At 52.4% G+C, this 27,627-nt stretch overlaps 2 protein-coding genes across 3 annotated transcripts; one reads left to right on the top strand and one right to left on the bottom strand.

Moving 5' to 3' along the window:
* Positions 1 to 256: 256 nt before the first annotated feature.
* On the top strand, positions 257 to 3,108 carry LOC116455556 (patatin-like phospholipase domain-containing protein 1). The gene is made up of 5 exons (XM_032133523.1): positions 257 to 472; positions 1,148 to 1,213; positions 1,710 to 1,919; positions 2,000 to 2,060; positions 2,502 to 3,108. The coding sequence occupies exons 1-5, from the start codon at positions 257 to 259 to the stop codon at positions 2,684 to 2,686; spliced, it is 738 nt and encodes a 245-aa protein (XP_031989414.1). The 3' UTR covers positions 2,687 to 3,108.
* A 12,326-nt stretch (positions 3,109 to 15,434) lies between these two features.
* PNPLA1 (patatin like phospholipase domain containing 1) lies at positions 15,435 to 27,627 on the bottom strand. 2 transcript variants are annotated; one of them, XM_032133346.1, is made up of 9 exons: positions 26,980 to 27,627; positions 24,071 to 24,303; positions 22,964 to 23,029; positions 21,396 to 21,608; positions 20,915 to 20,975; positions 20,693 to 20,833; positions 20,339 to 20,432; positions 19,982 to 20,092; positions 15,435 to 16,571 (listed from the first exon to the last, which is right to left on the bottom strand). In XM_032133346.1, the coding sequence occupies exons 1-9, from the start codon at positions 27,179 to 27,181 to the stop codon at positions 16,463 to 16,465; spliced, it is 1,230 nt and encodes a 409-aa protein (XP_031989237.1). In that variant the 5' UTR covers positions 27,182 to 27,627; the 3' UTR covers positions 15,435 to 16,462. The 2 variants fall into 2 exon arrangements, with proteins under 2 accessions (XP_031989237.1, XP_031989238.1); XM_032133347.1 differs by having other exon boundaries at positions 15,435 to 19,475; positions 26,980 to 27,626.

A 27,627-nucleotide genomic window follows, 5' to 3' on the forward strand; every position in this document is an offset into this window, starting at 1 on the left:
AGAGAAATGGGAAAAGAAAGCAGAATACTTCTACCTCCTGCAATATTGAAAGTGCCTGGAAAATTTGGGTCCACTCATGAGAGCTTCCACCCTAATGAAAACAATGGCTCTATATGAGCATTTAGCAGCAGGATAAAATACCCCTTTGCCAGGTGGAAGTGCAGCTCAGAAAGTGCCTAAATAACACAGATTTGTACATAAAGAACAATGTAAGGGATATAGAATGATTGCTTTGCTTTGCTTTGCTTCAGATGAGATGAAGGAGTATGTCCTTAGTGGTCTGAAAACCTCTCTCTGGGGTTTTTGCCCCGGAGGAAGGATACTTAGAATCTTAAGGGGTGCCTTACGCAAATTCCTGCCTCCAAATGCCCACGAGCTGGTGTCTGGGAAGCTGCACATTGTCCTCACCCGCGTGCACGACTGGAGAACTGTGACAGTGTCCGAGTTTGCGTCGAAGGAGGAGCTGATTCAGGTGGGAGCAGCCACAGGCACCCCGTGAGGGAGGAGCTGTGTGACGTTTGCTGCCCGGCCGTGTCCCACAGCACAGAATCACAGAATGGTTTGGGTTGCAAGGGACCTTAAAGCTCATCCAGTGCCACCCTTGCCATGGGCAGGGACACCTCCCACTGTCCCCGGTTGGTCTCAAGCCCCGTCCAGCCTGGCCTTGGACCCTGCCAGGGATCCAGGGGCAGCCACAGCTTCTCTGGGCACCCTGTGCCAGGGCCTCACCACCCTCACGGTAAAAAATTTCTTCCCAGTATCTAAATCTCCCCCCTTGTAGTTATAAACCATCACCTCATGTCTTATCCTAACAGGCCCTGGTCCATTGAGGTCCATGCCACCATTTCTGTCCTGGCCACCCTCTGAATCCAGGCAAGCTGAAATAGTTTTTACAAATCAGCCCTTTTGATTGCTTTCTGAGTTATCCTGAACAGGCAGGGAGCACATTGAGGCATCTCACAGCTTCCCTTCCTACGTCTCTGCCCTGGCTGCGGGTATCAGCCATGGTCTGGTGCACGTTGGTCAGTGGTGCCCAAGAACCCAGCTGGGGGCCCCTGTTTTGGCATTCACAGATGAGCCACCACTCCCAAAGGCAGCAGTTTCCGTGGCTCTTCGCTCACCTCTGTCCTTCCTGTCTCACCCACAGGCCGTGACGTGCAGCTGCTTCATCCCGCTGTATTTTGGGTTTTGCCCTCCAACGTACCGTGGGGTGGTGAGTAGCGCTGTGGGCTGGAGACCCTGTCCCAGCTCCGGCCCAGGGCCCCTCCAGCCTCTGGCCTTTCTCCAGTGGTGGCATTAAGGATGTTTCCACCTGGCTTTGCCACCAGCATAGCTCGAGGCTGTGTTCCCACAGTGTCTGCAGAGGGAAGAACAGGGCCCCAAAATCTGACCTCACTGCAGGACAGGACCCAGCTTCTCACAGAACTGTCCGTCTTCCCCTGTCCCTGGGGTTGCCTCAGCTGCCTTCTGCTGCACCTTCCTCCCGCTTCCATTGCAGCAGTTCTTTGGCTGGAAGGGAGGATCAGGGTGTGGACCTGGAGCAGGGGAGCAGCGGCTGGGGCAGTTGCCTGGAAGGGGATCTCTGCAGCCCCAGAACCTCAGGCTGCTGTGGGCCTGGCTGGGGAACAAGCCCCACGTGTTTGCCCGTGTGAACAGCACTGCTCTCTCTGCCCAGGGGAAGGCTCAGGGCTCCCTGTTTTGCCTCCTAGCGCTACGTGGACAGCGAGGTGGCCGTGTGGACAGCCGACTTTGTGTCCCGCACCACCATCACCATCTCTGCCTTCGCCGGAGAATACGACATCTGCCCCAAGGACGGCCCAGCTGCCTTCTTGACCTTCCAGCTCGCTGACTCTATCTTACAGATCTCAAAAATGAACATCTGCCGCTTACAGCACGTTTTTCAGCTTCCCACACGTGAGGTGAGCTGCTCCTCCAGGTAGCCAGAGCCACGAGCCCCCTGCAGCAGCCCAGCTGCCCTGACTGCCACCTCCCCCCGCAGGCCATGGACCGCTTTTATATCCAGGGCTACCAGGACACGGTCTCCTTCCTGAAAAGACTGAGTAAGTGACTGGGAGTGAGGACAGGTAGGTTGGGTGCTTCCCTTACTTCATTGGTTTGCTGACACAAGGTAAGAGATGCTGCCCCAGAGTGGCTGGGGCAGAGCAATGCCTGTATTCCTGGCACTGCCAGCATTACTTGAGCCCTGGCCTCTCCAGAAGCTCCCTCAGGAGCCACACTCCCCTCTTCTCTGCCACACTGGGCATGACACAGCTTTATCCCAGGGAACACAGGTGCCAGGACCTCTAGACGGAAGTGCAGGCTCGGGTGCCCTGTGTGGTGTTTGATAACCCCCTGAGGCACAGAGCAGCAGTGTTTGGTGATCCCTGAGCGCTGGGGTCAGCAGTATCTCTGGTTTCCAGTCAACCCAGGTCATGCCTCGCACTGCTGCACACCTGGCAGTTGAGCAACAAGCAGTGAGAGCTGGCTTCTCTTCCCACCAGGGGATTTCCAGGTGAATTACTTCGAGGGCTTCACGCTTTCCTTGGCCAATGAATCACGTCAGAAAGGTGAGGAGACCCCGCACCTGAAGCCACAACTGAGAGTTCTGCACTCCAGAGCCACAGATCATGAGGATGACACCAAAGAGAACCCAGGAATCGGCCAGGCAGCCGATGAATACGAATAGGAAGGCCCACACCACCTTCTCCACCCTCAGGAAGGTAAAGAACCAGCACTTGCTTTACCCCATCCGTTTCCAAGTGACACTTGCCCAGGGCTGTCAGTGCCCAAAGAGGCTCTGAGGCAGGTGAGAACATCGGGAATGGGAGAAAGTTCCCTCTCAGCTCAGGCCTTACGAGTGAGGCCTCACACTGAGCCCTCACCCTCGATCTGGCTGAGGACTGAGGACTTCATTTTGGCTGTGTCAGAAGGGCTCCATGGACAAGGAGCCCTTCCCATGGAGAAGGCCACGTATTTACTCACCTTGTGAGGTAATAACCAGTTCTGCCCACGCATCCCTTCAGCAGGGGTGTCTCAAGGGTTCAAGCTGCCTTTGCTGTGCCAGCCAAATCCAGGCTTCTTAGGAACTCTGGCTGCAGCCACAGAAAGACTTAGGGCAAGGAAAGCATATTCCAGCTGCAGGTAAACCTCTACCTGTGCCATTCTGAAGCAACACAAGGCAGGTTTAAATCCAAAACTTAGCGTTTTCTGCAATCCTATGCAAAATAACGCCCGCTCCCCTTTTAGTTTTGCATGGAAAACCTGTGAAACCTCAGTGCTTCAGTTTCCACTTTGTTGTTACTAAAAAATACAAAGAAGCATCTGCTGAAATGCCAAGTTTCTTTCAATTTTACTCTTTATTTTCTTTTTCTTTCTGAGTCTTTCAATAGTTCAGAATTTATCAGCTTAGGAAAAATTACACAGCTTTTTCAACCTGGGGATTATTTAAAATGTAGCCACATCAATTAAATTAAAAGTGAAAAAAGACACAATCTGCTATATCTAGGAGGCCCACAACAAATGAGGAATACAAAGGGGAAGGAATAGGATTGTTACCATTCCAGACCTAAACAGAAAAGCTTGGGAAACATAAAATGGGAGCAAGAAAGAGATCTCCTTTGAAAACAAACCAACTCTAGACCCACTAAGAAATGCAGAACACAGTGTTAGGCTGTAGAAGTTGCTTCCCTGGTTGCTTTTTTAAAGGCTCCATCAGTCTGAGCATTCGTGGAGCTTTTGGAAGCAACACGGTGGGCATGAGGTTTCTTTGGATGTTGGGCAGCTCTGGGCTATCAGGAATCTCTGTCTCTGGTTTGCAGCTGGGCTGCAAAATTTTTGACCAGCCTCAGGTGAAAAATTCCTCCTGTGGGAGGAATCAGACTCATTTGTCAGGCCAGAGAGCAACCAAGGGGTGAGCCCAGGCTCTTGATCTCCAGAGGAGAAGCACATCAGATTTTCCAGTTCTGGGAAGGAAAAGCCCTACTGATCAAGGCCAGGCAAAGGCTCTTTCACTGTTTGTCTGTGCAATGCTAGGATATCATTGATGCTACCAAAGCAGCAGCGGGATAAACTTGTGAACAACTTGTACCTGATCTCTTGAACAAGTGATATTTCCAGAGGACAAGTGTCTGGAGCCTGCAATCCCACGAGGCTCAGGCTGGATTAGCAGGTTCTCCACATGGACTTGCCTCTCATCCGTGTGCCCAGCAGGACAACTGCACAAGGAACTGCACCCTCCTTAGTACCCAGACTGGAGGCAGAGTCTGGCATAAAGCACCTGCAGCCAACAGCCAGAGGCACAGGCAGGACTGGGCACGTGCTTGGCTTTGTTGGGCTCCGTTTCATGGATCAGACTCAAGGACTCTTCCCTCTAGACCTGCAGAGGGATCCAGCTCCAGAGGGAGCTCCTGCTGTCTTGGGTTGTCTCCAGACTCTCATCCCATCCACCTCAGGCTTCACATTTCTGCTGAGTTCAAAGCAGAATGAGACGAGCAACAGGACAGGGGTACAAGGGTAATATTTTGAGGCTACCAAAACCTGCTGCCCTTTAGACAACAGGAGGAAGGGAAGCAGCTCTGACCAGGCACCTGAATCCAGCTTGTCCCACAGGAACTGCCAGAGGTGTCTGTCAGACTGACCAGTGTGGTTTTATTCCCTTTAGGGCCAGGTCAGCCACAGAAGAGCATTTGTGACTCCGCTGCTGCCTTTGGCCTCAGTTTACCCTCTAAAGAGGCAATGAGCAACTTGGAACCCAGCCTGAAGGCAGAGCCCGACCTGTCCTGAGGAGCACATGGACTGTGACAGCAATGCCACAGCACAGACAGGGCCACAGCCCCGGATGATTCCCATGGTCCACCCCTAGAGGAGACATTGCAGGCTGGTTCTATCCCCACTGGGTGCAGCTGGGGTTCCCACTTTGCTTCCTTGGGGTGAAACAAGCTCCTGCACAAGATGATTCCAATCAATGCCAAACTTTGCCTCTATCCATTGCCTCTGGCAAAGCCTCCTGTTGCCATTAGCTCCAAGCTCATGTCTCCAAGAGGAGACGGCGCCAGCTCTGCTTGCTTGAAAAGATCAGGGGTTAATAAAGCAAAACCCAGCTGATTTCAATACTGAATTGTTAAATACTTCTTTCTTGCTCATTTGCTTGCTTTCTTGCAGCTTTGGAGCAGCAGAGTTCTGTGCTGAGACCATTTTAGTTTGGGGCTTCCTTGCTGATTGTTTTTTGTTAAAGTTCTCAAAGTTTTACCAACTTTCTATGATCAAGCCCCACATGGGGCAGGTGGGATACACCGGGCAGTTCAAACTGTTTGTGGCTGAGGTTTGCAGATGCATTTAATGGATTTGGAGGTCCAATTCCTGGATGAGAATTTTCTTTGGGGGATTCTAATCCCCATTTCAATAGGGTAACTGCCCCAGGCTGACTGAGATGGTAATATCCTCCTGCCTGGAGGCGGGCATGGTGCTTGCAGCAGCCTGGAGAAGGAGCTGTTGGATAAGTGGGAGGGAGCAGAGGTGCAGAAGCAAATGCTGGGCTGATTGTCCCTGCCTGGGGAGGGCTGGCTGTCTCTGAGCCTTCCACTTTGCCCTGTGGCAGCAACAGCTGGATTTGAGCAGCCTGGCTTTGGCTGCAGTGGTTGAGAGATGTAAATCCATCTGGGATGCATGGAAGACAGGAGCAGACAGGATCCAATGCAAACGGGATCCATCAAAATGGGCCAGAAAGTTCTAAGGGGACTGGAGCACCTTCCCGGTGGAAACAGGCTGAGAAACTTGGGGCCGTTCAGCCTGGAGAAGAGAAGGTTGTGTGGAGACCTCACAGCCCCTTCAAGGATCTGAAGGGGCTACAGGGAAGCTGGACAGGGACCCCTCATCAGGAAAGGGAGAGACAGGACAAGGGTCAATGGCTTCCCACTGCCAGGGGGCAGGGTTAGATGGGATACTGGGAAGGAATCCTTCCCTGGGAGGGGGCTGAGGCCCTGGCACAGGGTGCCCAGAGCAGCTGTGGCTGCCCCTGGATCCCTGGGAGTGTCCAAGGCCAGGCTGGATGGGGCTTGAAGGAACCTGGGACAGTGGAATGTGTCCCTGCCATGGCAGCGGTGGAACAGGATGAACTTTAAGGTCCCTTCCAACCCAGACCATTCTGGGATCTACTATTAATGTGTCTCACTGGTATACCAGGGTGATCCTGAGGGTCCATGTAGGCTACGGAATCTCTTCTAGGCTGAAATGAAGTCGTGCCTGCCCAAACGCCTTCCAGCTGGAAGTGATCTGCTCAAACATCCCCTTGTCCTCACCCCATGGCACGAGGTGGAACGAGATGAGCTTTAAGGCCCCTTCCCACCCAAACAAGTCTGGGATTGTCTAAATCCTCCATGATTTGGGAGCACCAGCACATAGTGGGTGTTAGTGACAACAGGCGCGGCTTCATCATCTGCCTCAGATACTGTCTGGGCTGTGCAGAGAGCATGTAACATAACGCAAAAGAAATATTTATTAATACCAAAACTCCCCCTCCCCCTCAAATGAACAAGCCCTTCCCGCCTTTCTAAAGGCTCCCACAGCGCATGCGCAGAGCCGGCGCTGGCCGCGCCCGCCATGTTGGCGACGGGCAGGAGGGAGGGCAGGAGGCCCCGCCCCCTGGCGCGGGGCGGGCTGGGCGGGAAATGCCGCCCCTCAGAGCGCCGGGACCCGCGGGCCCTGACCGGAGCGCCTGAAACCCGGGAATAGCGGTTCATCCAGGGAATAGATTCACCAGGAGTGCCTGGAGCAAGGCCAGGCTGGACGGGGCTTGAAGGAACCTGGTCTAGTGGAAGGTGTCCGTGCCCATGGCAGGAGGTGGAATGAGATGAGCTTCAAGGTCCCTTCCAGCCCGAACCATTCCATGATTCTGTGATTCCATAATTCTGTAGGGGCATCATCCTGCCGCTGCCGAGCAGCAGCCCCTGCGCCGGAGACTCCCAGGCTGTCATTTGGGTGTAAATCAACTAGGCTGAGCTTTTTTCTTTTTCCCAAGTAATCCAGCACTCCCAGCTGTGCCTGTATCCCACAGGGCTCCCGCTTGGCTCTGGTGTGTCATTATTTCAAGGCCAGGTTGGACGCGGCTTGGAGCAACCTGGGATAGTGAAGGTGTCCCTGCCATGGCAAGGCTGAAACAGCACAAGCTTTAAAGTTTCTCCCAAGCCAAACCATTCTGGGATTCTGTTATCTACTACTGACATGTCTTAGTGCTATAAGAGGGTGATCCTAAGGGTCTGGTGAGGCTAAGGAATCTCTTCTGGCCTGAAATGAAGCTGTGCCTGCCAGAACTCCTTCCAGCTGGAGGTGATCTGCTCAAAGGTTTCCTGGTCCTCTCCGCCCCCGGGTGCAGCTGAGCAGGAAGGTCTATCCTGCAGAGCCCTGCCCTTGGCTGGCAGCACCAGGTGCTGCTCCAAGGCCGGGTGAAGTCACGGTGGAGTCAGTGTGTCATCACCATCACCATCAGGGCAGCTCACGGGCTGTCCTGGGCAGTGACATCATCACCTCATGTCCCTGGATGAGGTGTTTGTCACAGGAACAGGGAAAAGGTTTCTCTCGTTAATGCTGAATGTAGGATAGGCTGGAGGTTTGTGTGCCACGCTCCCGATAGAAGGAACTATAAGTGTGTTGGGGCACGTTCTGGGAGCTGCCAAAGCCACAGAAATACCAATTAGTGAGGCAAGGTCCAGGGTGGGTCATTCCCACTCTTTTCTTTCCTACTTAGAATAAAGGTTGTCAGTGACATCAGCGGCAAAAACGTTGCTCACGTGGTCAACTCTGCTGAAATCTGTGTCCTGGTAGGAGGGCAGGGATGGGAATGTGCTCTCCAAGCCAGTGTCAGCCCTTCCTGCTGAGGAGGAAGCGACTGGGACGTGATGAAACGTTGAGCAGCCAAGAGGCAGCTGAGGGGCACAGCTGAGGGGTGCAGGTGAGCGCACACAAGTGAGCAAGGCTCCAGCACGGGCAAGTTCAGACCACTGCCAGAGCCACTCCTTTATTCCGCTCCCGTGCCAGTGCACAAAACTGGGGAGGTGCCATGGAAACTCCTTGATTAATCACAGACTGTTTAGACACAAATAATAAAATTCAGCTTCCATGAAGGTGAGGGAGAAACAAACACTGATTTTTGCTAAGATTAGACTCTTACATGAGAAGATTTCAACCCAAAATAGAGCTGCTATTTTGGCTTTCTACATTGGTGTCTTTCTCCCCCTCGATCCTTTTTTCTCCCCCTGCTGTAGCTGTAGGGGATGGTCAGATTCCCTGTTTTGGACCCTGCAGCATCAGAGGTTGTTTCCAATTACCCACGGGAGCAGGAGGCACTGAGGGTAGGCTGGTGTGTGGGGAAGCAGGACTGGTGAATCCTTTGGTGTTGGGACAGTCCTGCTGAGGAAAATGTGAAGCCAAAGCACCCTCTTGTTCCAGGAATTGTGACAGAGAATACAGCCTAAGGTAATCCCTGCTGACCCTGAGAGGGATATTCTGCCCCTGTCCTGGAAATCTCCCAGGACCTTTGCTTTCCTGGCATCCACAAGGCCTCCCCACCTCACCATCTTGCAGCCAGCAGCTTTTTTTCCAAGTGCCTTTTGCATCAGCAGTGTCAGGGTTCCAAATTCTTCCTGGTCCTGCAGGGATCTTTTCAGTTGTCCTGGGGCTTTTAGATTAGTGTTGGGCACTGCTACAAGTATGGCTGGAGCAGGAAATTTTGGAGAGGGCTCTGTGTGCAGCTTGCATGAGCTCAGCCCCTCCTGACTGCTGCCTTTTGCCCTGAACCCTGCCCGGCTAAAGCTCCTTCAGCCAGGGAGGTGCATTTTGAGCAGCGAGACACTGTCTAAGGGGAATGAAGCTGTGGCTGTGTGAAAAAAATGTTCAGGACATGGCTTTTCCTGTTTTTCTCAGGTGCAGGAGATGATATTGCTGGCCATGCAGTGGATCTGTGAGGGCAGCAGCACATCCACAGCGCCCAGCTGGTGATCCTGCCCGCACAGCACCAGCTCCTCAGTGCCCATGGAACTGTTTGTCGAGGTCTGTGCCAGTGCTTGAAGTCTGACAGCTGCACGTTGGGTTTTGGAGTGATTCATTGTCCCAGAGAAACGAATTCCTCAAAGTCTTTCTCTTGAAAGGATTTGCACATCAGAAATGTATGTGGGTTAGGAACACACTGCACTCCCAGAACGGGGCAGCCCCAAGGTCACAGCTTTGTCATTGTGGCAGATGTGTGAGGGAAATGGTCTGGTGTCAGCTCTGCTAAAATATTCCACCTTGGAGAAGTGAGAGAACCTCCTGGCATGTGCCAGCCTGTTCCTGCTGTGTCCTGGCTGAGCAGCTGAGGGGGCTCCTGGTTCATTTTAATCCTGTAGGAAGAAAGATCCTATTTGGCTATTGCCCTGTATTATCAGGCACACAAATTCCTTTGTTTCATTTGGCTAATGGAGCTTTAAAGTCTGGATGGTCTCTTTGCCCAAGGCCAAGCTTGGCTTTGTCCCCAAAGCTGGGATGAAGAAATGAGGGACAGATGAGCAGGGTCCCTCAGCTCGCAGCAGTTTCTGACCCGGTGATGGAGAAATGCCAAATGCCACAAGGGTGTTTGGCCTGGTAAAACAACAGGCTTAAAACTCAGGGCATCACTCAGGGACACACACAGCCTGTGTCCCATCCTGGGGCAGGGCAGAGAGGGGCCAAGAAACAGCTTCTGCATTTCCACAGCAGCATTTCCCAACCACTGTTTGTGCCACCTGGGTCACTCCTACTCAGATCACCTGGATTTCTTCTTTCCAAGCCCCACCTATTTGGAGCTCTGGGTACCTCACTCTGACACAAACCCCACCAACTTAATGTTTTCTAACTCCTTGCTCCTTTTGAAAGACACCAGAGACAGTCCAAGGGTTTGAAAGCCAGGGAGATGTGGCGCTATCTGTTAGGAGGGAACAAGCAGGCAGAGTCTTGGCTTCCCTCTGTTTTTCCACAATAAACACTGTTTACTTCTTGGTGCTGCAAGATTGGGTAACATGGAGTTGGGCATAAAGGTTTTCCTTCAGCTCAAGAGCTTAAGTGTGCCTCACCTGTGGATTCTAAATGCCACTTCCCTCCTGCACCAGAAGCTGCTTCTGAAGTTGACTCTTCTCATTGCAGTTAATTCTTAGGGCATCCTTGCACTGAAGAGTAGATGGAAAATTATTTCCAGTGCATTTCTCCTCTTGATGAGGCATGGGATCTATTTATTCCTCTTGTCTCGAGTCTTCAGTTTTATGTTGCTGCTCAGCATTAGCATCTGCAGGGTGTGTGCAAGGAGCTCAGTGCCTTGGCTCCTGGGTGGTGGCGGACACTGCTCCCGTGTGGAATTGGGGCTGGATTAACCCTGGCCTGATGGGTTGGAGCCCACAGCCCTGTCAGCCCCAGCATGTCCAGCACAGCTGCTCGCTCATCCTCAGGGCTGTTTTGCAGCCCCCTCACGGAGATCAGGGCTGCATCCAAATTCCTCCAGCACTTCCCCTGGCACACTGCAAGAGGGAGAGAAGCATCTCCTGGGTGGCTTTGGGAGCATTTTACCTGAAGATGTCGGGTAGATTTCCATGAACATCAGAAGAGGAGTGTCCAAGCTGTTATTGTTTGTTCTGGCCACTCGCCTCTGTCTCGCCCAGAGCTCAGTGCTGCTTTTCCCACTTGCAGCTTCCCAATGTCTCACCCAGCTGCAAAGCTAAGAAGGCTTTGCATTTCTCCGTGGATAACCAATAAATCCCTGTGTTTGTCAGACTTTTTGCCTCCTTCTTTCCTTCTTTATTGACCTGTGGCTCTACTGAAACCTCAGCCATGTAGGAAGAAGGTGAAACCACGAGCTGCTTCTCGGACTCTGAATTTTTACCCCTTTGTAAGCAAACTCAAGCCCTGAAATTGTGAAACAAAGAAAACAACTTGGGTTGTGATTTCTTTAGTAACCCAATCACCTTCTCCACTCCCTGGGATGGGCTTTGGCAACCTGTTACAAATGGGGCAAGAGAGTTCTGAGCAGCATCTTGCAAGACTCTTTTGTACCAGGGAATATTTGCTGATTCCTACTGCCCAAGAGGCTGGAATTTTGTTCTGGAACTCCAGGGTGTCGGTGAAGCAGTTCACCACTTTGGGAAGCAGCTTTCCCCTCGCAAAGACTCAGTCCTGGGGCCCACCGGACCCCCCTGGGCTGCTCCACCAACACCTGAGTGTGACATGTGGCTGTGCCCTTCGCCTGGGGCTGCCCAGCAGCTCAGGGCTCAGCTCAGACACTCTGCAATGCAATAATCTTATTTTAATGAGCATTAGGACATCACATCATCCACTTCTGCCCACTGCTGCTGTTCCACTGGACGTTTGGCTCAGAGGTTTATGTCAAACAGAGGGATATAAGACAGTGAGAGTGTGGTTGGAAAGAGAACCACAGCTGAGGGTTGGCTGGCTCTGGAAAACCCATTGAAGCTGTTGGGCAGCTGTTTTCTTGTCGTTGGGGCTCTTGGAGTTTGCAGAGATGCTGAAAATAAGTGGAAAAGAGGGAAGACCTTACTCTATACTGTTTAGAGGCTGTAGTTTCTTGGTTATATACGAAGCTGGAGTGTTATCCGCTTTGCAGGACTTGTCTCCTGACATAATGAAATCCGCATACAGGATCTATGGATCATCTTCAGGATCAGTTATAGCTACAGCTGGATTGTGTGGATGTGATGTGGGTAAGGGCTACACACTTCTGTTTATTTTGTGCCTAAAGAGATGGAATAGCTGGGAGTTTTGGAGTTGCAAAAGATTTTTGTTTCATTCTCCATGGTTAATTCCTCAGGGTTTTGCTTTATTGGCTTCTTGAAGAGTGGAAAACAGAGAAAACAGAGTAGATATAGGCATTGCATCTTATTAACTTGAATTAATGGCAAGCATATCTAAGAAAAGAAGCAGAGGTGCTCTCCCTAATAAGGCATTTGGGATTGCTGGGAGAGTCCCAAAACAAAGAGGGGAAAGAAAACACATGAGCAGGGCATAGAGGAAACAGGAGGAAATGTTATACAAAGGCTTCCTGTTAATTTTCTCTCCTATGTCCAAAAGCTTTTAAGATGTCTTGTGGAGAAAATAGAGAGAAATGGGAAAAGAAAGCAGAATACTTCTACCTCCTGCAATATTGAAAGTGCCTGGAAAATTTGGGTCCACTCATGGGAGCTTCCACCCTAATGAAAACAATGGCTCTATATGAGCATTTAGCAGCAGGATAAAATACCCCTTTGCCAGGTGGAAGTGCAGCTCAGAAAGTGCCTAAATAACACAGATTTGTACATAAAGAACAATGTAAGGGATATAGAATGATTGCTTTGCTTTGCTTTGCTTCAGATGAGATGAAAGAGTATGTCCTTAGTGGTCTGAAAACCTCTCTCTGGGGTTTTATCCCTGGAGGAAGGATACTTAGAATCTTAAGGGGTGCCTTACGCAAAATCCTGCCTCCAAATGCCCACGAGCTGGTGTCTGGGAAGCTGCACATTGTCCTCACCCGCGTGCACGACTGGAGAACTGTGACAGTGTCCGAGTTTGCCTCGAAGGAGGAGCTGATTCAGGTGGGAGCAGCCACAGGCACCCCGTGAGGGAGGAGCTGTGTGACGTTTGCTGCCCGGCCATGTCCCACAGCACAGAATCACAGAATGGTTTGGGTTGCAAGGGACCTTAAAGCTCATCCAGTGCCACCCTTGCCATGGGCAGGGACACCTCCCACTGTCCCCGGTTGGTCTCAAGCCCCGTCCAACCTGGCCTTGGACACTGCCAGGGATCCAGGGGCAGCCACAGCTTCTCTGGGCACCCTGTGCCAGGGCCTCACCACCCTCACGGTAAAAAATTTCTTCCCAGTATCTAAATCTCCCCCCTTGTAGTTATAAACCATCACCTCATGTCTTATCCTAACAGGCCCTGGTCCATTGAGGTCCATGCCACCATTTCTGTCCTGGCCACCCTCTGAATCCAGGCAAGCTGAAATAGTTTTTACAAATCAGCCCTTTTGATTGCTCTCTGAGTTATCCTGAACAGGCAGGGAGCACATTGAGGCATCTCACAGCTTCCCTTCCTACGTCTCTGCCCTGGCTGCGGGTATCAGCCATGGTCTGGTGCACGTTGGTCAGTGGTGCCCAAGAACCCAGCTGGGGGCCCCTGTTTTGGCATTCACAGATGAGCCACCACTCCCAAAGGCAGCAGTTTCCGTGGCTCTTCGCTCACCTCTGTCCTTCCTGTCTCACCCACAGGCCGTGACGTGCAGCTGCTTCATCCCGCTGTATTTTGGGTTTTGCCCTCCAACGTACCGTGGGGTGGTGAGTAGCGCTGTGGGCTGGAGACCCTGTCCCAGCTCCGGCCCAGGGCCCCTCCAGCCTCTGGCCTTTCTCCAGTGGTGGCATTAAGGATGTTTCCACCTGGCTTTGCCACCAGCATAGCTCGAGGCTGTGTTCCCACAGTGTCTGCAGAGGGAAGAACAGGGCCCCAAAATCTGACCTCACTGCAGGACAGGACCCAGCTTCTCACAGAACTGTCCGTCTTCCCCTGTCCCTGGGGTTGCCTCAGCTGCCTTCTGCTGCACCTTCCTCCCGCTTCCATTGCAGCAGTTCTTTGGCTGGAAGGGAGGATCAGGGTGTGGACCTGGAGCAGGGGAGCAGCGGCTGGGGCAGTTGCCTGGAAGGGGATCTCTGCAGCCCCAGAACCTCAGGCTGCTGTGGGCCTGGCTGGGGAACAAGCCCCACGTGTTTGCCCGTGTGAACAGCACTGCTCTCTCTGCCCAGGGGAAGGCTCAGGGCTCCCTGTTTTGCCTCCTAGCGCTACGTGGACGGCGAGGTGGCCGTGTGGACAGCCGACTTTGTGTCCCGCACCACCATCACCATCTCTGCCTTCGCCGGAGAATACGACATCTGCCCCAAGGACGGCCCAGCTGCCTTCTTGACCTTCCAGCTCGCTGACTCTATCTTACAGATCTCAAAAATGAACATCTGCCGCTTACAGCACGTTTTTCAGCTTCCCACACGTGAGGTGAGCTGCTCCTCCAGGTAGCCAGAGCCACGAGCCCCCTGCAGCAGCCCAGCTGCCCTGACTGCCACCTCCCCCCGCAGGCCATGGACCGCTTTTATATCCAGGGCTACCAGGACACGGTCTCCTTCCTGAAAAGACTGAGTAAGTGACTGGGAGTGAGGACAGGTAGGTTGGGTGCTTCCCTTACTTCATTGGTTTGCTGACACAAGGTAAGAGATGCTGCCCCAGAGTGGCTGGGGCAGAGCAATGCCTGTATTCCTGGCACTGCCAGCATTACTTGAGCCCTGGCCTCTCCAGAAGCTCCCTCAGGAGCCACACTCCCCTCTTCTTTGCCACACTGGGCATGACACAGCTTTATCCCAGGGAACACAGGTGCCAGGACCTCTAGACGGAAGTGCAGGCTCGGGTGCCCTGTGTGGTGTTTGATAACCCCCTGAGGCACAGAGCAGCAGTGTTTGGTGATCCCTGAGCGCTGGGGTCAGCAGTATCTCTGGTTTCCAGTCAACCCAGGTCATGCCTCGCACTGCTGCACACCTGGCAGTTGAGCAACAAGCAGTGAGAGCTGGCTTCTCTTCCCACCAGGGGATTTCCAGGTGAATTACTTCGAGGGCTTCACGCTTTCCTTGGCCAATGAATCACGTCAGAAAGGTGAGGAGACCCCGCACCTGAAGCCACAACTGAGAGTTCTGCACTCCAGAGCCACAGATCATGAGGATGACACCAAAGAGAACCCAGGAATCGGCCAGGCAGCCGATGAATACGAATAGGAAGGCCCACACCACCTTCTCCACCCTCAGGAAGGTAAAGAACCAGCACTTGCTTTACCCCATCCGTTTCCAAGTGACACTTGCCCAGGGCTGTCAGTGCCCAAAGAGGCTCTGAGGCAGGTGAGAACATCGGGAATGGGAGAAAGTTCCCTCTCAGCTCAGGCCTTACGAGTGAGGCCTCACACTGAGCCCTCACCCTCGATCTGGCTGAGGACTGAGGACTTCATTTTGGCTGTGTCAGAAGGGCTCCATGGACAAGGAGCCCTTCCCATGGAGAAGGCCACGTATTTACTCACCTTGTGAGGTAATAACCAGTTCTGCCCACGCATCCCTTCAGCAGGGGTGTCTCAAGGGTTCAAGCTGCCTTTGCTGTGCCAGCCAAATCCAGGCTTCTTAGGAACTCTGGCTGCAGCCACAGAAAGACTTAGGGCAAGGAAAGCATATTCCAGCTGCAGGTAAACCTCTACCTGTGCCATTCTGAAGCAACACAAGGCAGGTTTAAATCCAAAACTTAGCGTTTTCTGCAATCCTATGCAAAATAACGCCCGCTCCCCTTTTAGTTTTGCATGGAAAACCTGTGAAACCTCAGTGCTTCAGTTTCCACTTTGTTGTTACTAAAAAATACAAAGAAGCATCTGCTGAAATGCCAAGTTTCTTTCAATTTTACTCTTTATTTTCTTTTTCTTTCTGAGTCTTTCAATAGTTCAGAATTTATCAGCTTAGGAAAAATTACACAGCTTTTTCAACCTGGGGATTATTTAAAATGTAGCCACATCAATTAAATTAAAAGTGAAAAAAGACACAATCTGCTATATCTAGGAGGCCCACAACAAATGAGGAATACAAAGGGGAAGGAATAGGATTGTTACCATTCCAGACCTAAACAGAAAAGCTTGGGAAACATAAAGTGGGAGCAAGAAAGAGATTTCCTTTGAAAACAAACCAACTCTAGACCCACTAAGAAATGCAGGACACAGTGTTAGGCTGTAGAAGTTGCTTCCCTGGTTGCTTTTTTAAAGGCTCCATCAGTCTGAGCATTCGTGGAGCTTTTGGAAGCAACACGGTGGGCATGAGGTTTCTTTGGATGTTGGGCAGCTCTGGGCTATCAGGAATCTCTGTCTCTGGTTTGCAGCTGGGCTGCAAAATTTTTGACCAGCCCCAGGTGAAAAATTCCTCCTGTGGGAGGAATCAGACTCATTTGTCAGGCCAGAGAGCAACCAAGGGGTGAGCCCAGGCTCTCGATCTCCAGAGGAGAAGCACATCAGATTTTCCAGTTCTGGGAAGGAAAAGCCCTACTGATCAAGGCCAGGCAAAGGCTCTTTCACTGTTTGTCTGTGCAATGCTAGGATATCATTGATGCTACCAAAGCAGCAGCGGGATAAACTTGTGAACAACTTGTACCTGATCTCTTGAACAAGTGATATTTCCAGAGGACAAGTGTCTGGAGCCTGCAATCCCACGAGGCTCAGGCTGGATTAGCAGGTTCTCCACATGGACTTGCCTCTCATCCGTGTGCCCAGCAGGACAACTGCACAAGGAACTGCACCCTCCTTAGTACCCAGACTGGAGGCAGAGTCTGGCATAAAGCACCTGCAGCCAACAGCCAGAGGCACAGGCAGGACTGGGCACGTGCTTGGCTTTGTTGGGCTCCGTTTCATGGATCAGACTCAAGGACTCTTCCCTCTAGACCTGCAGAGGGATCCAGCTCCAGAGGGAGCTCCTGCTGTCTTGGGTTGTCTCCAGACTCTCATCCCATCCACCTCAGGCTTCACATTTCTGCTGAGTTCAAAGCAGAATGAGACGAGCAACAGGACAGGGGTACAAGGGTAATATTTTGAGGCTACCAAAACCTGCTGCCCTTTAGACAACAGGAGGAAGGGAAGCAGCTCTGACCAGGCACCTGAATCCAGCTTGTCCCACAGGAACTGCCAGAGGTGTCTGTCAGACTGACCAGTGTGGTTTTATTCCCTTTAGGGCCAGGTCAGCCACAGAAGAGCATTTGTGACCCCGCTGCTGCCTTTGGCCTCAGTTTACACTCTAAAGAGGCAATGAGCAACTTGGAACCCAGCCTGAAGGCAGAGCCCGACCTGTCCTGAGGAGCACATGGACTGTGACAGCAATGCCACAGCACAGACAGGGCCACAGCCCCGGATGATTCCCATGGTCCACCCCTAGAGGAGACATTGCAGGCTGGTTCTATCCCCACTGGGTGCAGCTGGGGTTCCCACTTTGCTTCCTTGGGGTGAAACAAGCTCCTGCACAAGATGATTCCAATCAATGCCAAACTTTGCCTCTATCCATTGCCTCTGGCAAAGCCTCCTGTTGCCATTAGCTCCAAGCTCATGTCTCCAAGAGGAGACGGCGCCAGCTCTGCTTGCTTGAAAAGATCAGGGGTTAATAAAGCAAAACCCAGCTGATTTCAATACTGAATTGTTAAATACTTCTTTCTTGCTCATTTGCTTGCTTTCTTGCAGCTTTGGAGCAGCAGAGTTCTGTGCTGAGACCATTTTAGTTTGGGGCTTCCTTGCTGATTGTTTTTTGTTAAAGTTCTCAAAGTTTTACCAACTTTCTATGATCAAGCCCCACATGGGGCAGGTGGGATACACCGGGCAGTTCAAACTGTTTGTGGCTGAGGTTTGCAGATGCATTTAATGGATTTGGAGGTCCAATTCCTGGATGAGAATTTTCTTTGGGGGATTCTAATCCCCATTTCAATAGGGTAACTGCCCCAGGCTGACTGAGATGGTAATATCCTCCTGCCTGGAGGCGGGCATGGTGCTTGCAGCAGCCTGGAGAAGGAGCTGTTGGATAAGTGGGAGGGAGCAGAGGTGCAGAAGCAAATGCTGGGCTGATTGTCCCTGCCTGGGGAGGGCTGGCTGTCTCTGAGCCTTCCACTTTGCCCTGTGGCAGCAACAGCTGGATTTGAGCAGCCTGGCTTTGGCTGCAGTGGTTGAGAGATGTAAATCCATCTGGGATGCATGGAAGACAGGAGCAGACAGGATCCAATGCAAACGGGATCCATCAAAATGGGCCAGAAAGTTCTAAGGGGACTGGAGCGCCTTCCCGGTGGAAACAGGCTGAGAAACTTGGGGCCGTTCAGCCTGGAGAAGAGAAGGTTGTGTGGAGACCTCACAGCCCCTTCAAGGATCTGAAGGGGCTACAGGGAAGCTGGACAGGGACCCCTCATCAGGAAAGGGAGAGACAGGACAAGGGTCAATGGCTTCCCACTGCCAGGGGGCAGGGTTAGATGGGATACTGGGAAGGAATCCTTCCCTGGGAGGGGGCTGAGGCCCTGGCACAGGGTGCCCAGAGCAGCTGTGGCTGCCCCTGGATCCCTGGGAGTGTCCAAGGCCAGGCTGGATGGGGCTTGGAGCACCCTGGGACAGTGGAAGGTGTCCCTGCCATGGCAGCGGTGGAACTGGGTTATCTTTAAGCTCTCTTTTAACCCAAACTGTTCCATGATTCTATGAAATAAGCATCCCGGTTTCTTTTAGCAAAATCATTCCAGAGAAAATATTCCCAGGTCACTGATTTCAACCAAAGACAGCAGAACACAGGATATTGATCTTTCACAGAGCACTCATAGTTAACTTTGAGTCTGGTTACATCAAAGCTGCCTTCAGCTACTCCCCACATTCATTCCTGCAGTCTCCAGGGCCCTTTGGATGAAACTTCCCTCTGTTCCCCTTCCCTTTGTGCAATTAAACAGGCTATATATATATATATACTCCGATAAACAGCTGCTGCTGTTGGGATCCATTTGTTGCCTGTCTGGAACCAACAAAAGCAGGAGACTCAGCTGGGGCAAAGCCAATCCACAGCCTCTGATGTGCAGCATGGATTTGGGATAATTAAGAGTGCTGCCAATTAATTCTGTGTGCGGACCAGTGGCACAGGGTGTGTTTGCCTGGGCCATGCTCTGTGTGTGGCCGTGAGTTACAGACAATTGCAGGCAAAGAACTCATTTCCTTTTGAAATGTCCGGACATGCAGCCTGCAGGACTCGGAAGTAGGGGGAAGTTAATCTTTATGTTTCTCCATCCTTCTGTACAACTGCATGTTCCAGGGGGATCCAAATGCACTCCCACCTCCACAGACAGGAGAAGCAGGGCTATGGGGAGATGTGAAGCTCAAGAATTGGTAATTGGTAAAAAAAACTTCAGGGAACTGTAGAAAAATTAGTTCCTGCCCAGTGTTATGCTCCCTAAAGCTTCTCCCTCTCTCCCTCTGTCTCTCTCTCTCTCTCTGAGAAGTCTCTCTGAAAGTTTTTGAGTGGGAGGAAAACACTAAAACATGGCATTTCCTGGCAAATGCCCACCCTGTAATCTGCATTAAAGCAGGGAAGGGATGCTGCTGGTGGGGGGGAGGTGGAGTGGGCAGGGAAAGGTCTGGGCTGTGAGGTCTGCAGGTGAAGCTGCCCAGTGGTCCCTGCAGCCTGGGGTGGGTCCCAGGAGCAGCACCGAAGCTTTGCCTCGGCCATCATGGAAAAGCAGGTCAGGCCTGAGCAGGGGCACTGCAGTGGCAGCACTGGAGACAGAACCAGACAGGTTCTGAAGGAAAAAACACTCCCCAGAAATTGCCTCGAGAACCAGCAGCCGTACTGGTGTGTGCTGGTGTTGCCCACCACATCCCGAGGCAGCGCTGGAGACCCCCAGGGCCCTGCCAGGATGATCCTTGTTACCTGTGGGAACAAGGTGAGAGCTGAGGCTAGGTCGATGTCCTGACAGGGATGAGCAGCTTCAGGAATGTTTGACCCCAAAGGGCTTTCTCACAGCTGCTTCAGGGTGAAATCATTGCGAGTCTCTTGGGCAGCTGCACAGGAGGGAACTCGCAAGCAGATTTGGGGGGGATATGCCTTAAATCCCTAGAGTCTAGTTCCAGAACATCTCTCAGGATCTTGGAGAATGTGCCTGGTGTCCTGCCACGACAGAGTCCAGCAGATAAATATCTGGAACACGAACGTATTGCACTAGGGAAGTGGCACTAAGCTGGTTTGTTGCTCCTTTGAGATATCAAAATAATATCACAGGGATAAAAAAAATAGCTACTTTTAATGTGGGCTACTCCAGATTTAGAGTTTTTAGCCATGCTCAGCATCAGTGACCCACGGGTGAGGTTCTCAAAGGTTTCCCTGCTCTGCACCCTGCTCTCTCTATGCTGAGGGTCTGCAGCCCCCCAGCCCCTCACCTCCTGTCCATGACTCTCTTGGGCAAACCAGGCACCAGGGTTTGGAGCAGTCTGTGGAGTCGTTGTACCAGGGAGCTGACACCTTCCAGCAGCCCCCACACTGTCTTCACCCTGCAAAAGCAAAGTAAACAGGCTGAGTTTAATGATGGCTAAAGGTAAATGCACACTGTAATAATCTTTTCCATAACCAAGAGATCCTATGGAACACCATACCCAGCCATACCCGCTCTCCCTTGGATCTTGCCTTCAGGGAACATCGAATCCCTTTGTGTGTCCCTTCAGCTGCCCTGCTGCTGCTGAAGGCACAGCCCCTGGTTTGTGTGTCATTCCCTAATGCCTCTGTTGGGATGTTCTTACCCCTTCCTGAATAAGGCTGGAAGCCTGTAGGGCTGCAGCAGGACCATCGCCAGTGGGTCCTGCAGTCCATGCACCTGCTCCTTCTTCCACAAGCCTGCACCCAGGAATGACAGCATAGAAGGAAATAAAGACCAGTAATTACAAGCAATGAAATAAATGCAATCATTCCTCTTGTCCAGCTCAGACAGGTACTGAAGCCCAAGCCAGAGTCCAGCTTGAGCCACTCTTACAAAGTCTCTTTGTGATAGAAATATTTACTGTGAGAAATAACTCAATAATGTCTTAAATATAACAGTGCCCCTCTTGAAGGCTGCAGCAGCCCTAAACACAAGCTGAGCACCCCAAATCCTCTACCTGGCAGGAAGTAAGGGGTCAGGCACTGAGGGACCCTTTTGTACAGGCCGGGGTATGTCCCATTGGATTGTCCAGAGTCATTCTTCCCACAGGTACTGCCGAAGCGGAAATTGCCATCAAAGTAGTTAAAGCCAAAGGCATCTGGGAGACAGGGAGAGAAAGGGATGATGTGTGTCTGTGTCACACTTGGAGGTGCCCCTCGGGTGCTGGGGTGCCACTTACTGTTCCTGTACAGGAAAAGGGCAGTGTCCTGGTACCCCTGGGAGAAAATGTCGTTCAAGACCTGCAAGGAGAAACACTTGAGGTCGCTAAGGAGCCCTGATCCCAGTACTACAGGATCTATCTAAAGCTGTTTGACTGTGAAGGGTTGGGATGGCCTATTTGGGAAGGCAGCAAGCACTGGTTGGTTTCCAACCACCACAGCACCAGTCAGAGAAACACAGAATGGTTTGGGTTGGAAGGGACCTTAGAGATCACCTGGTTTTGTCTGGTCTTTTGCAGGTTGTGGACCCCATCCCAAGATGGCCACCCATCAGCAGTGTCCCGCCCAAACATGGACTGCAGGAACAGTGGGGCTGCCCCCTCCCTTTGAAACCCCATTAATTAACAGTGGAGATTGAGCTGAATCTTCAATCTTGAGAAGGCAGAAGCAGCATTAATCTTTTAACCAAAGCTAAGCTGGGAGAAGTCCTGGTGGGCTCACCATGGTGCTGGGTGGAAAGAGAGCGTAGCTGATCCTGCACAGGTTCTCTATGGAGATCTGGATGCTGCCATTGAAGATCTGGAAGCAGAAGAAGATGGCGGGGCAGTCGCGGGGGCAGATGTCCAGCTCGCCGGTGAATGGGGACACGGTGATCACGGGCTCCTCCAGGCTGGACACGGGCTGCAGGCCCGTGAAGCCTCCGTCCACGTAGCGCTGGGGGAGGAGCAGAGGGAGGGTTTGCTTTGAGGACCTTTGCAGTGTCACCGAGTTGGGAACCAGTAGCTGAACTGGTGACACTCCTGCCACAACCCCGTCCCAGCTTGTCCTCCCTTCCCACTTCCAACAGCGTCTCATCCCACCTGTGCTCTTTATCCCATTGCCAGCTCCTTCCCCAGCCCTGCCTGTGGCACCCAGCCAGCTCCTTCACCAGGTGCTATAATCCACAGCAGTTATTAAAACAGAAATATAATTCTTTTCCTTCACAAAACTTTGTACAACAATTTTTGGCAGTCAAGAGCCAATTCAGACATCACCGAATGCACAGCATTGTATAACTTTCAAGTCCTTGGCTTGAGCAGTAGGGCCCCCACATTTAATAATTGCCTGCAGATCGCTGGGGGATTCCTCACTGTTCAAGGAAAATATCAACTGCTCTATTCCAAAAGCAATCTGGATTTACCACCCGTCTCAGGGGTATTGGAAGTGGCAGCTGATGGAATTAAGTGTTCATGAAATAGCAGTGCAGAGGGGCCTCACACAGCAATGACAGACCCGGGGATGGGTTGAGTTGGAAGGGACCTTAAAGCCCATCCAGCGCCACCCCCTGCCCTGGGCAGGGACACCTTCCACTGTCCCAGGTTGCTCCAAGCCCCGTCCAACCTGGCCTTGAACATTTCCCGGGACCTTAGAGACCCTTCCAGTGCCTCAAGGGGCTCCAAGAGAGTTCAAGAGAGACTTTGCACAATGGATGGAGTGACAGGACAAGGGGGAATGGCTTCCCACTGCCATTAGGGTTAGATGGGATATTGGAAAGATGGGAATTCTTCCCTGTGAGGGTGGGGAGGCCCTGGCACAGGGTGCCCAGAGCAGCTGTGGCTGCCCCAGCCCTGGAAGTGGATGCACTGGAAAACGCTGCTGAGCTCCTCCCTCCCTCCGATAAGCAGAGCATGGAAATGCACAGGGCTGGGGGAGGATCTTGCCACGAGCTCTCGATGTCTCAGCCATGCAAGTCAGCACCCGAGCCAAGGATGAACCTGCACTGCAGAGGGCCCTGCCTGGGATAACTGGATTGTGCCTCAAGGTCCCCACTGTGGGCGTCGTCTTATCTTAGACATCTGCAAGGTCAGCCACACTCTGTCCATGGGCAAAGCAGGAGGGGGCTCTCCAGATGGCAATTCCACCCAGCTATCATCTTGGGATGCAGTGAAGAAAAAGCTGAGGGGCTTTATCATCCTCCATCAACTAAAGAAAAAAGCCTGGACACACCTATCCCTCCCTGCTCAGAGGAATGTAAAGTTCAAACCCAAGAGCTCCTGCTGAGAGCGTGTTTTAGTGGAAATGTCACTCACCACTCCTCGGTAGGATGGAGGGATGAATCCACAGTAAATAGGAAGAAAGCAGCTGCAAAGGAGAGCCTGGGGAGGAGAGGGAATGCAGAAGTCAATGCTCCTGTCAAAGTTCTGGACAAAAACTGTTGACTTGGTGTCTGAAAATTCAACCTTGACAAAGTCTGGAGCCAGGCTGTTGGTGCCACCTGGACTTTTCTGGGGACTGTGGCAAGAAAGGCTTCAAGAAAGTGGAAACACTTCTCTGGAGCAGGGCACAACTGCATTTTTTAATTTTATAGCTGCCAGAATTAATAGTTGTAAATCTCCATATCTGTGTCCAACACTGCCCTTTGATGGTGGCAAGCTGAAGCTTTGGGGCCAATTTGCATCTTTGCAGGTTTTTGGACAAAACCAAGACACCCTCACAAGGCATCCTCACCCTGCTGGGATTTGTCAGTGGTAAAGCCACTGCTGGGGCGTTGGCAACCATTTCTCACCAGTCTCATCAGCTGGGAATGAGCACCCCAGGCTCCTGGGTTACCTGGAGGAGGCACCACGGGGTGAACTCTGACTTCTCCATGCAGTTGCCATCCTCTACTGTCTCCCTGGGACAAGGGACCAGGACCTCACAGTCAGCTCTGTTAGGGCTTTACCCTGGGATTCTCCCCCCAGCAGCTAATTTACTGGTTAATGAGCTGCTTGTTGTTCAGCAGCAGCTTTGTCCAGCTCCTTCCTCCCAGGGAAGTGCTGAGGCAACAAGGAAAACTATTGCCAGAGGGACTTTGCTGAGGAGTGACCTCTGGGGAGAGCTGAGAGGTCTCACCAGCACTGACAGGGCTCTTTGCAAAGTCATTACTAGAACCCCAACATCAGCTGGATGAGGCTGGAAACAAACCTGCTGCATTTTTATCATGATTTGTTCCATCTGATGCTGGGACTCAAATCTTCCTCCCTGTCCCCAAGCTCATGGAGCCCATTGTGGTGGGACCACAGCTCTGGCAGAGCCTCCTGACTCTCTGCCCATCTTGGGTAGAAAACAGTGCAGTTAAAGCCACCCACACTTGGGGTACCTCCACCCCAGGCGGGTGGTGGAGACCTTCCTATGGCACCAGAGGAAGGTCTCCATACCTGAATGAGCTCCTCCTTGGAGCTGAACTCTGAGGCCATGACGTTCTGGCCGTCCACCACCCGCGTCAGCGAGATGTGCAGCCGGCCCGAGGCCAGCAGGTAGGAATCCTCCGGCAGCATCCGCTGCAGGACAGCCTTGAGATTGGCCAGCAGGCTGCACTTGGGAGAGAGGGGGCCCAGGATGGTTTTCCTGACTTCCGTTGCCAGTGCAAAGAAAAACTCCTTTAGGTCATCTGAAACAGAGGCAGGGGGAAAGATGGAGAGAAAGTCAATCTCTGCTGCACTGATAGTTATATTTTAAATTCTATTTTTAACATTCCTCACAAATACAGCTTCTTGCAGCCTCTCTGTGTGACCCCAGGATTATACTGCTCCTACAGTGGGGGATGTTGTGGCAGGGCAGAATGGGAGGCATCACCCCCATAATGTCCTCAAAGGACATCCTATCGTTGTGTGACCCCACTGGTGAAATCCCCATCTGCACCAGAGATGGGGCCTCAAGATGTTCCTGGTGGGGATTAGGGAAAGGTTCCAGAGAGCCCCAGGAAGGGGGACACTGAGTTATCCATGGCAGTGTGACTTGCACAACACATGCCTGCCTTCCACCTCCGGTTTTCCAGGTGGGCAGCCCCAGGCTTTACAGGGAGCTGGACTGGCTCCCGGGTGAGGACGAGGAGCTGGGTTAAAGGAGCAGAGCCCCGGAGCCCCAGCTGAGGGCTCAGGAGACTCCGGGTTCTAAAGGTTCTGCAGTGATGGGGAGGAAGAGGAATGCAGCAAACCCTGCAGGAAGCCTGATCCCATAGAGGGAATTCGGACCCTTTGCTGACATGGGGAGCTCACCTGGGGGAATATCCCACCTGGGGGGTTAAACTCTTGCGGTGTAAGTTTATCCAGCACCGATGTGAGCTGTCCTTGCATCCAGGTGGGCTCCCCGGGACCCTGCACCGGCCCGAGGCCACGAGCCTGGCTCAGCACCAAGGCCTTGTAGGGGCAGAGGTTTCCGTGCAGTCTCATGGGATTGTGTGGATGGACAGATGGATTAGGTGGAGTGTCCTGAAGGCAACTGGAGCAACCCAGGCATTAAGAGGGGTTAATGTGTGTTTGAGCAGATGCTGAGGCCACGCGGGGCGATTAACGCTGGCTGGGTTTGCACGGAGGGCATGCCAAAAGAGCCAGACCTCCAGGGAAGTGGGGCAGCCCCAGGGCACTGTCTGGCTGCTCTGTGTCCTGGAAATGGGGGGAAACATGGATAAACTGCCCACAAGCTGCTGGGTAAGAGGTGAGAGCCGAGCCCAGCTTTGGGGGCTTTGGGTCTAGACAGGGCTTTGACTCGGAGCGAGTGAAGGATGACCCTGGCAGCAATGTGACTGTCCCTGCCTGCGCTAGCCTGGTGACAAGCATGTCCCATGAGGTGACCGGGGAGGTCGCAGAGGACAGCCTGGCTCTGGGAGCTCAGAGCTCCTCACCCAGCCCGGGGCAGGGGACGGGCACCTGACTGCAGCCACCCTGTGGGACACCAAACACACCTTTCACCTTCTTTTTGCCCCTATCATCCCCAATATTAATATGACAGAGCTTGTGCCACATTCATTTTCCTTGTTAGAAACATAACCAGAGCCATCACTATCCAAAACGTCTTTTCTTCCTCTGGGCAAGATATTTTGGGCACAAAATCATCTCAGCCCCTTTAAGTGGATGGTGCCTTCCACCCCAGGGAAGCAGATGCCCAGTTCAGAACTGGTGCCCTCAGCAAGAGCAGGTGCTGAATGTATTTGTACTGCTGGACAGCCTCAGCTCCATCCATTACAGCAGCAGGAGGAGTCAGGAATTTTGGGGCCCTTGCTTATTTGTGGAGGAGTTCATCCCCATGTGGGCAGAAATGTTCCCTTCTGCCTTGTCTATACATATCTGCCAATGTTTTGAATTATTTTTAGCTGCAGCAGAACAGTTCCAGCATCCACCAGAGGTTTCAGGAACTGTGTGTTCCCTCCCGGCTTCCTCCATCATTATTTGGTCCCTAAAACTCTCTGCTCCTCCTGAATGTCCCCATTGCTTGAAGCAGAACTTGGATCAGCCTTCAGAGCCTTGTGTACACTTGTTTACACATGGGCACTAATTGGAAATATGGGAGGATGTGATTATTAAAATTGGATTAACTACTCTGAATTAATTCTACACATGGAGGATCTTGTTGCTAGAGAGGCCTGTTTACACGTTGTTGAAAGAGCATCAGAGGAAAACCTCTTTAGCAGCAATAAGAGGAATCCCAGCCCCGGGTTGGAGCAGACTGCTGTTCCTTCAGGAATATCCTGCTGACAAGCCCTTGAGCTTCAGCCACAGGGAAGGTGCACCTGGAGATGGGAATCACACGACATCTCCCCTTGTCCTGAGAAGGTTGAGTGGGATAAGCCAAAGTGACATGCAAACAAGGCTGTCAGCTCTGTCACCTGTGCGACAGCCACTCGCGTCCCTTTGTAGCTAAGGATCCCAAGAAACCTGACCCATAGGGAAAAGAGGGCTTTCCATGGGCAAATCCAGCCCCTGTGGCTGCACAGATTGGCTTTGGGACATCTCAGCACTCCTCAGACCTCAGAGCAGAAGAGCAGGAGATCTGCTCCTCCAGCAGGAGCAGGAAAGGAGCCAAAGGAATACAGATATATCCGGATTTCCCCCTGTAGTTTCTGCCCACCAGCTGAGCCAGAGAACGCTCAGACTGTGAGAACCGCCTTTTTCAGCTCACACCACCCAAAACTGCACTGTGCTGGCTGCCAAACGTGCCAACACCTTGGGTTTCTGTAATGCCTTGAGCGAGGAGAGCTCCACCAGCCCCACCAGCCCCCCGAGGCATCGCCCCTGGGTTTATGGAACAAAAGCGCTCCCGTAAGGCCTCGAGGCCGTGGTTTTCTTACCGAGGCCGACGCCGCACACGACGGCAGCAGCGATGAGCGACCCGGCCGAGGAGCCGTAGACCTTGCGGGCAGACTTGAGGAGCTCGGGAGCCAACTCCAGCAGGGACTGCACCACCCCAACCTGGTACAGGGCCAGGAAGCCGCTGCCCGAAAAGGAGAGTGAGAAAGGGGTGCTAGAAGCCCGGAGATCCTCCACAGCCATCTTGGGATCAAAGCAGTGAATCTGGCTCAAGGTCTTGGGTTGTCCTTTTTCACCAGGTGAACCTCAGGCTCTCTTCTCTCCTGCTCCATCCAGGCTCATCTCTGGCTGCAGAAGAGTCCACAGGATGGATTTTCTGCCTCCTTTTATGACAGCTCCCCGAGGCGTTGAGATCCGCGAGCTATTTTAATTGCTGCCTGTGCTAAAAACAGAAATTTTCCCCTGATCAAAACAGCTCTTATAATCCTCAACCACAGCCAGCTCGGATGCTCAGGGCTGAATCAGGACTGCCCTCTCATGCCAAGGAGTCTGCAGTGCCCCAGGAGCCCTCCTGGAGTGGGTCCCGGTGTTACTGGGCCTGTCACACTCAGAAACATCTGTGCAAAAATTCCTCTTTGCCTCATGCTTTCTTCATCCACGGGTGTTTTCCTAAATAGGATTCTCCATCA

The sequence above is a fragment of the Corvus moneduloides genome, chromosome 24 (genome assembly GCF_009650955.1).
Source record: "Corvus moneduloides isolate bCorMon1 chromosome 24, bCorMon1.pri, whole genome shotgun sequence".
Lineage (NCBI taxonomy): Eukaryota > Metazoa > Chordata > Aves > Passeriformes > Corvidae > Corvus > Corvus moneduloides.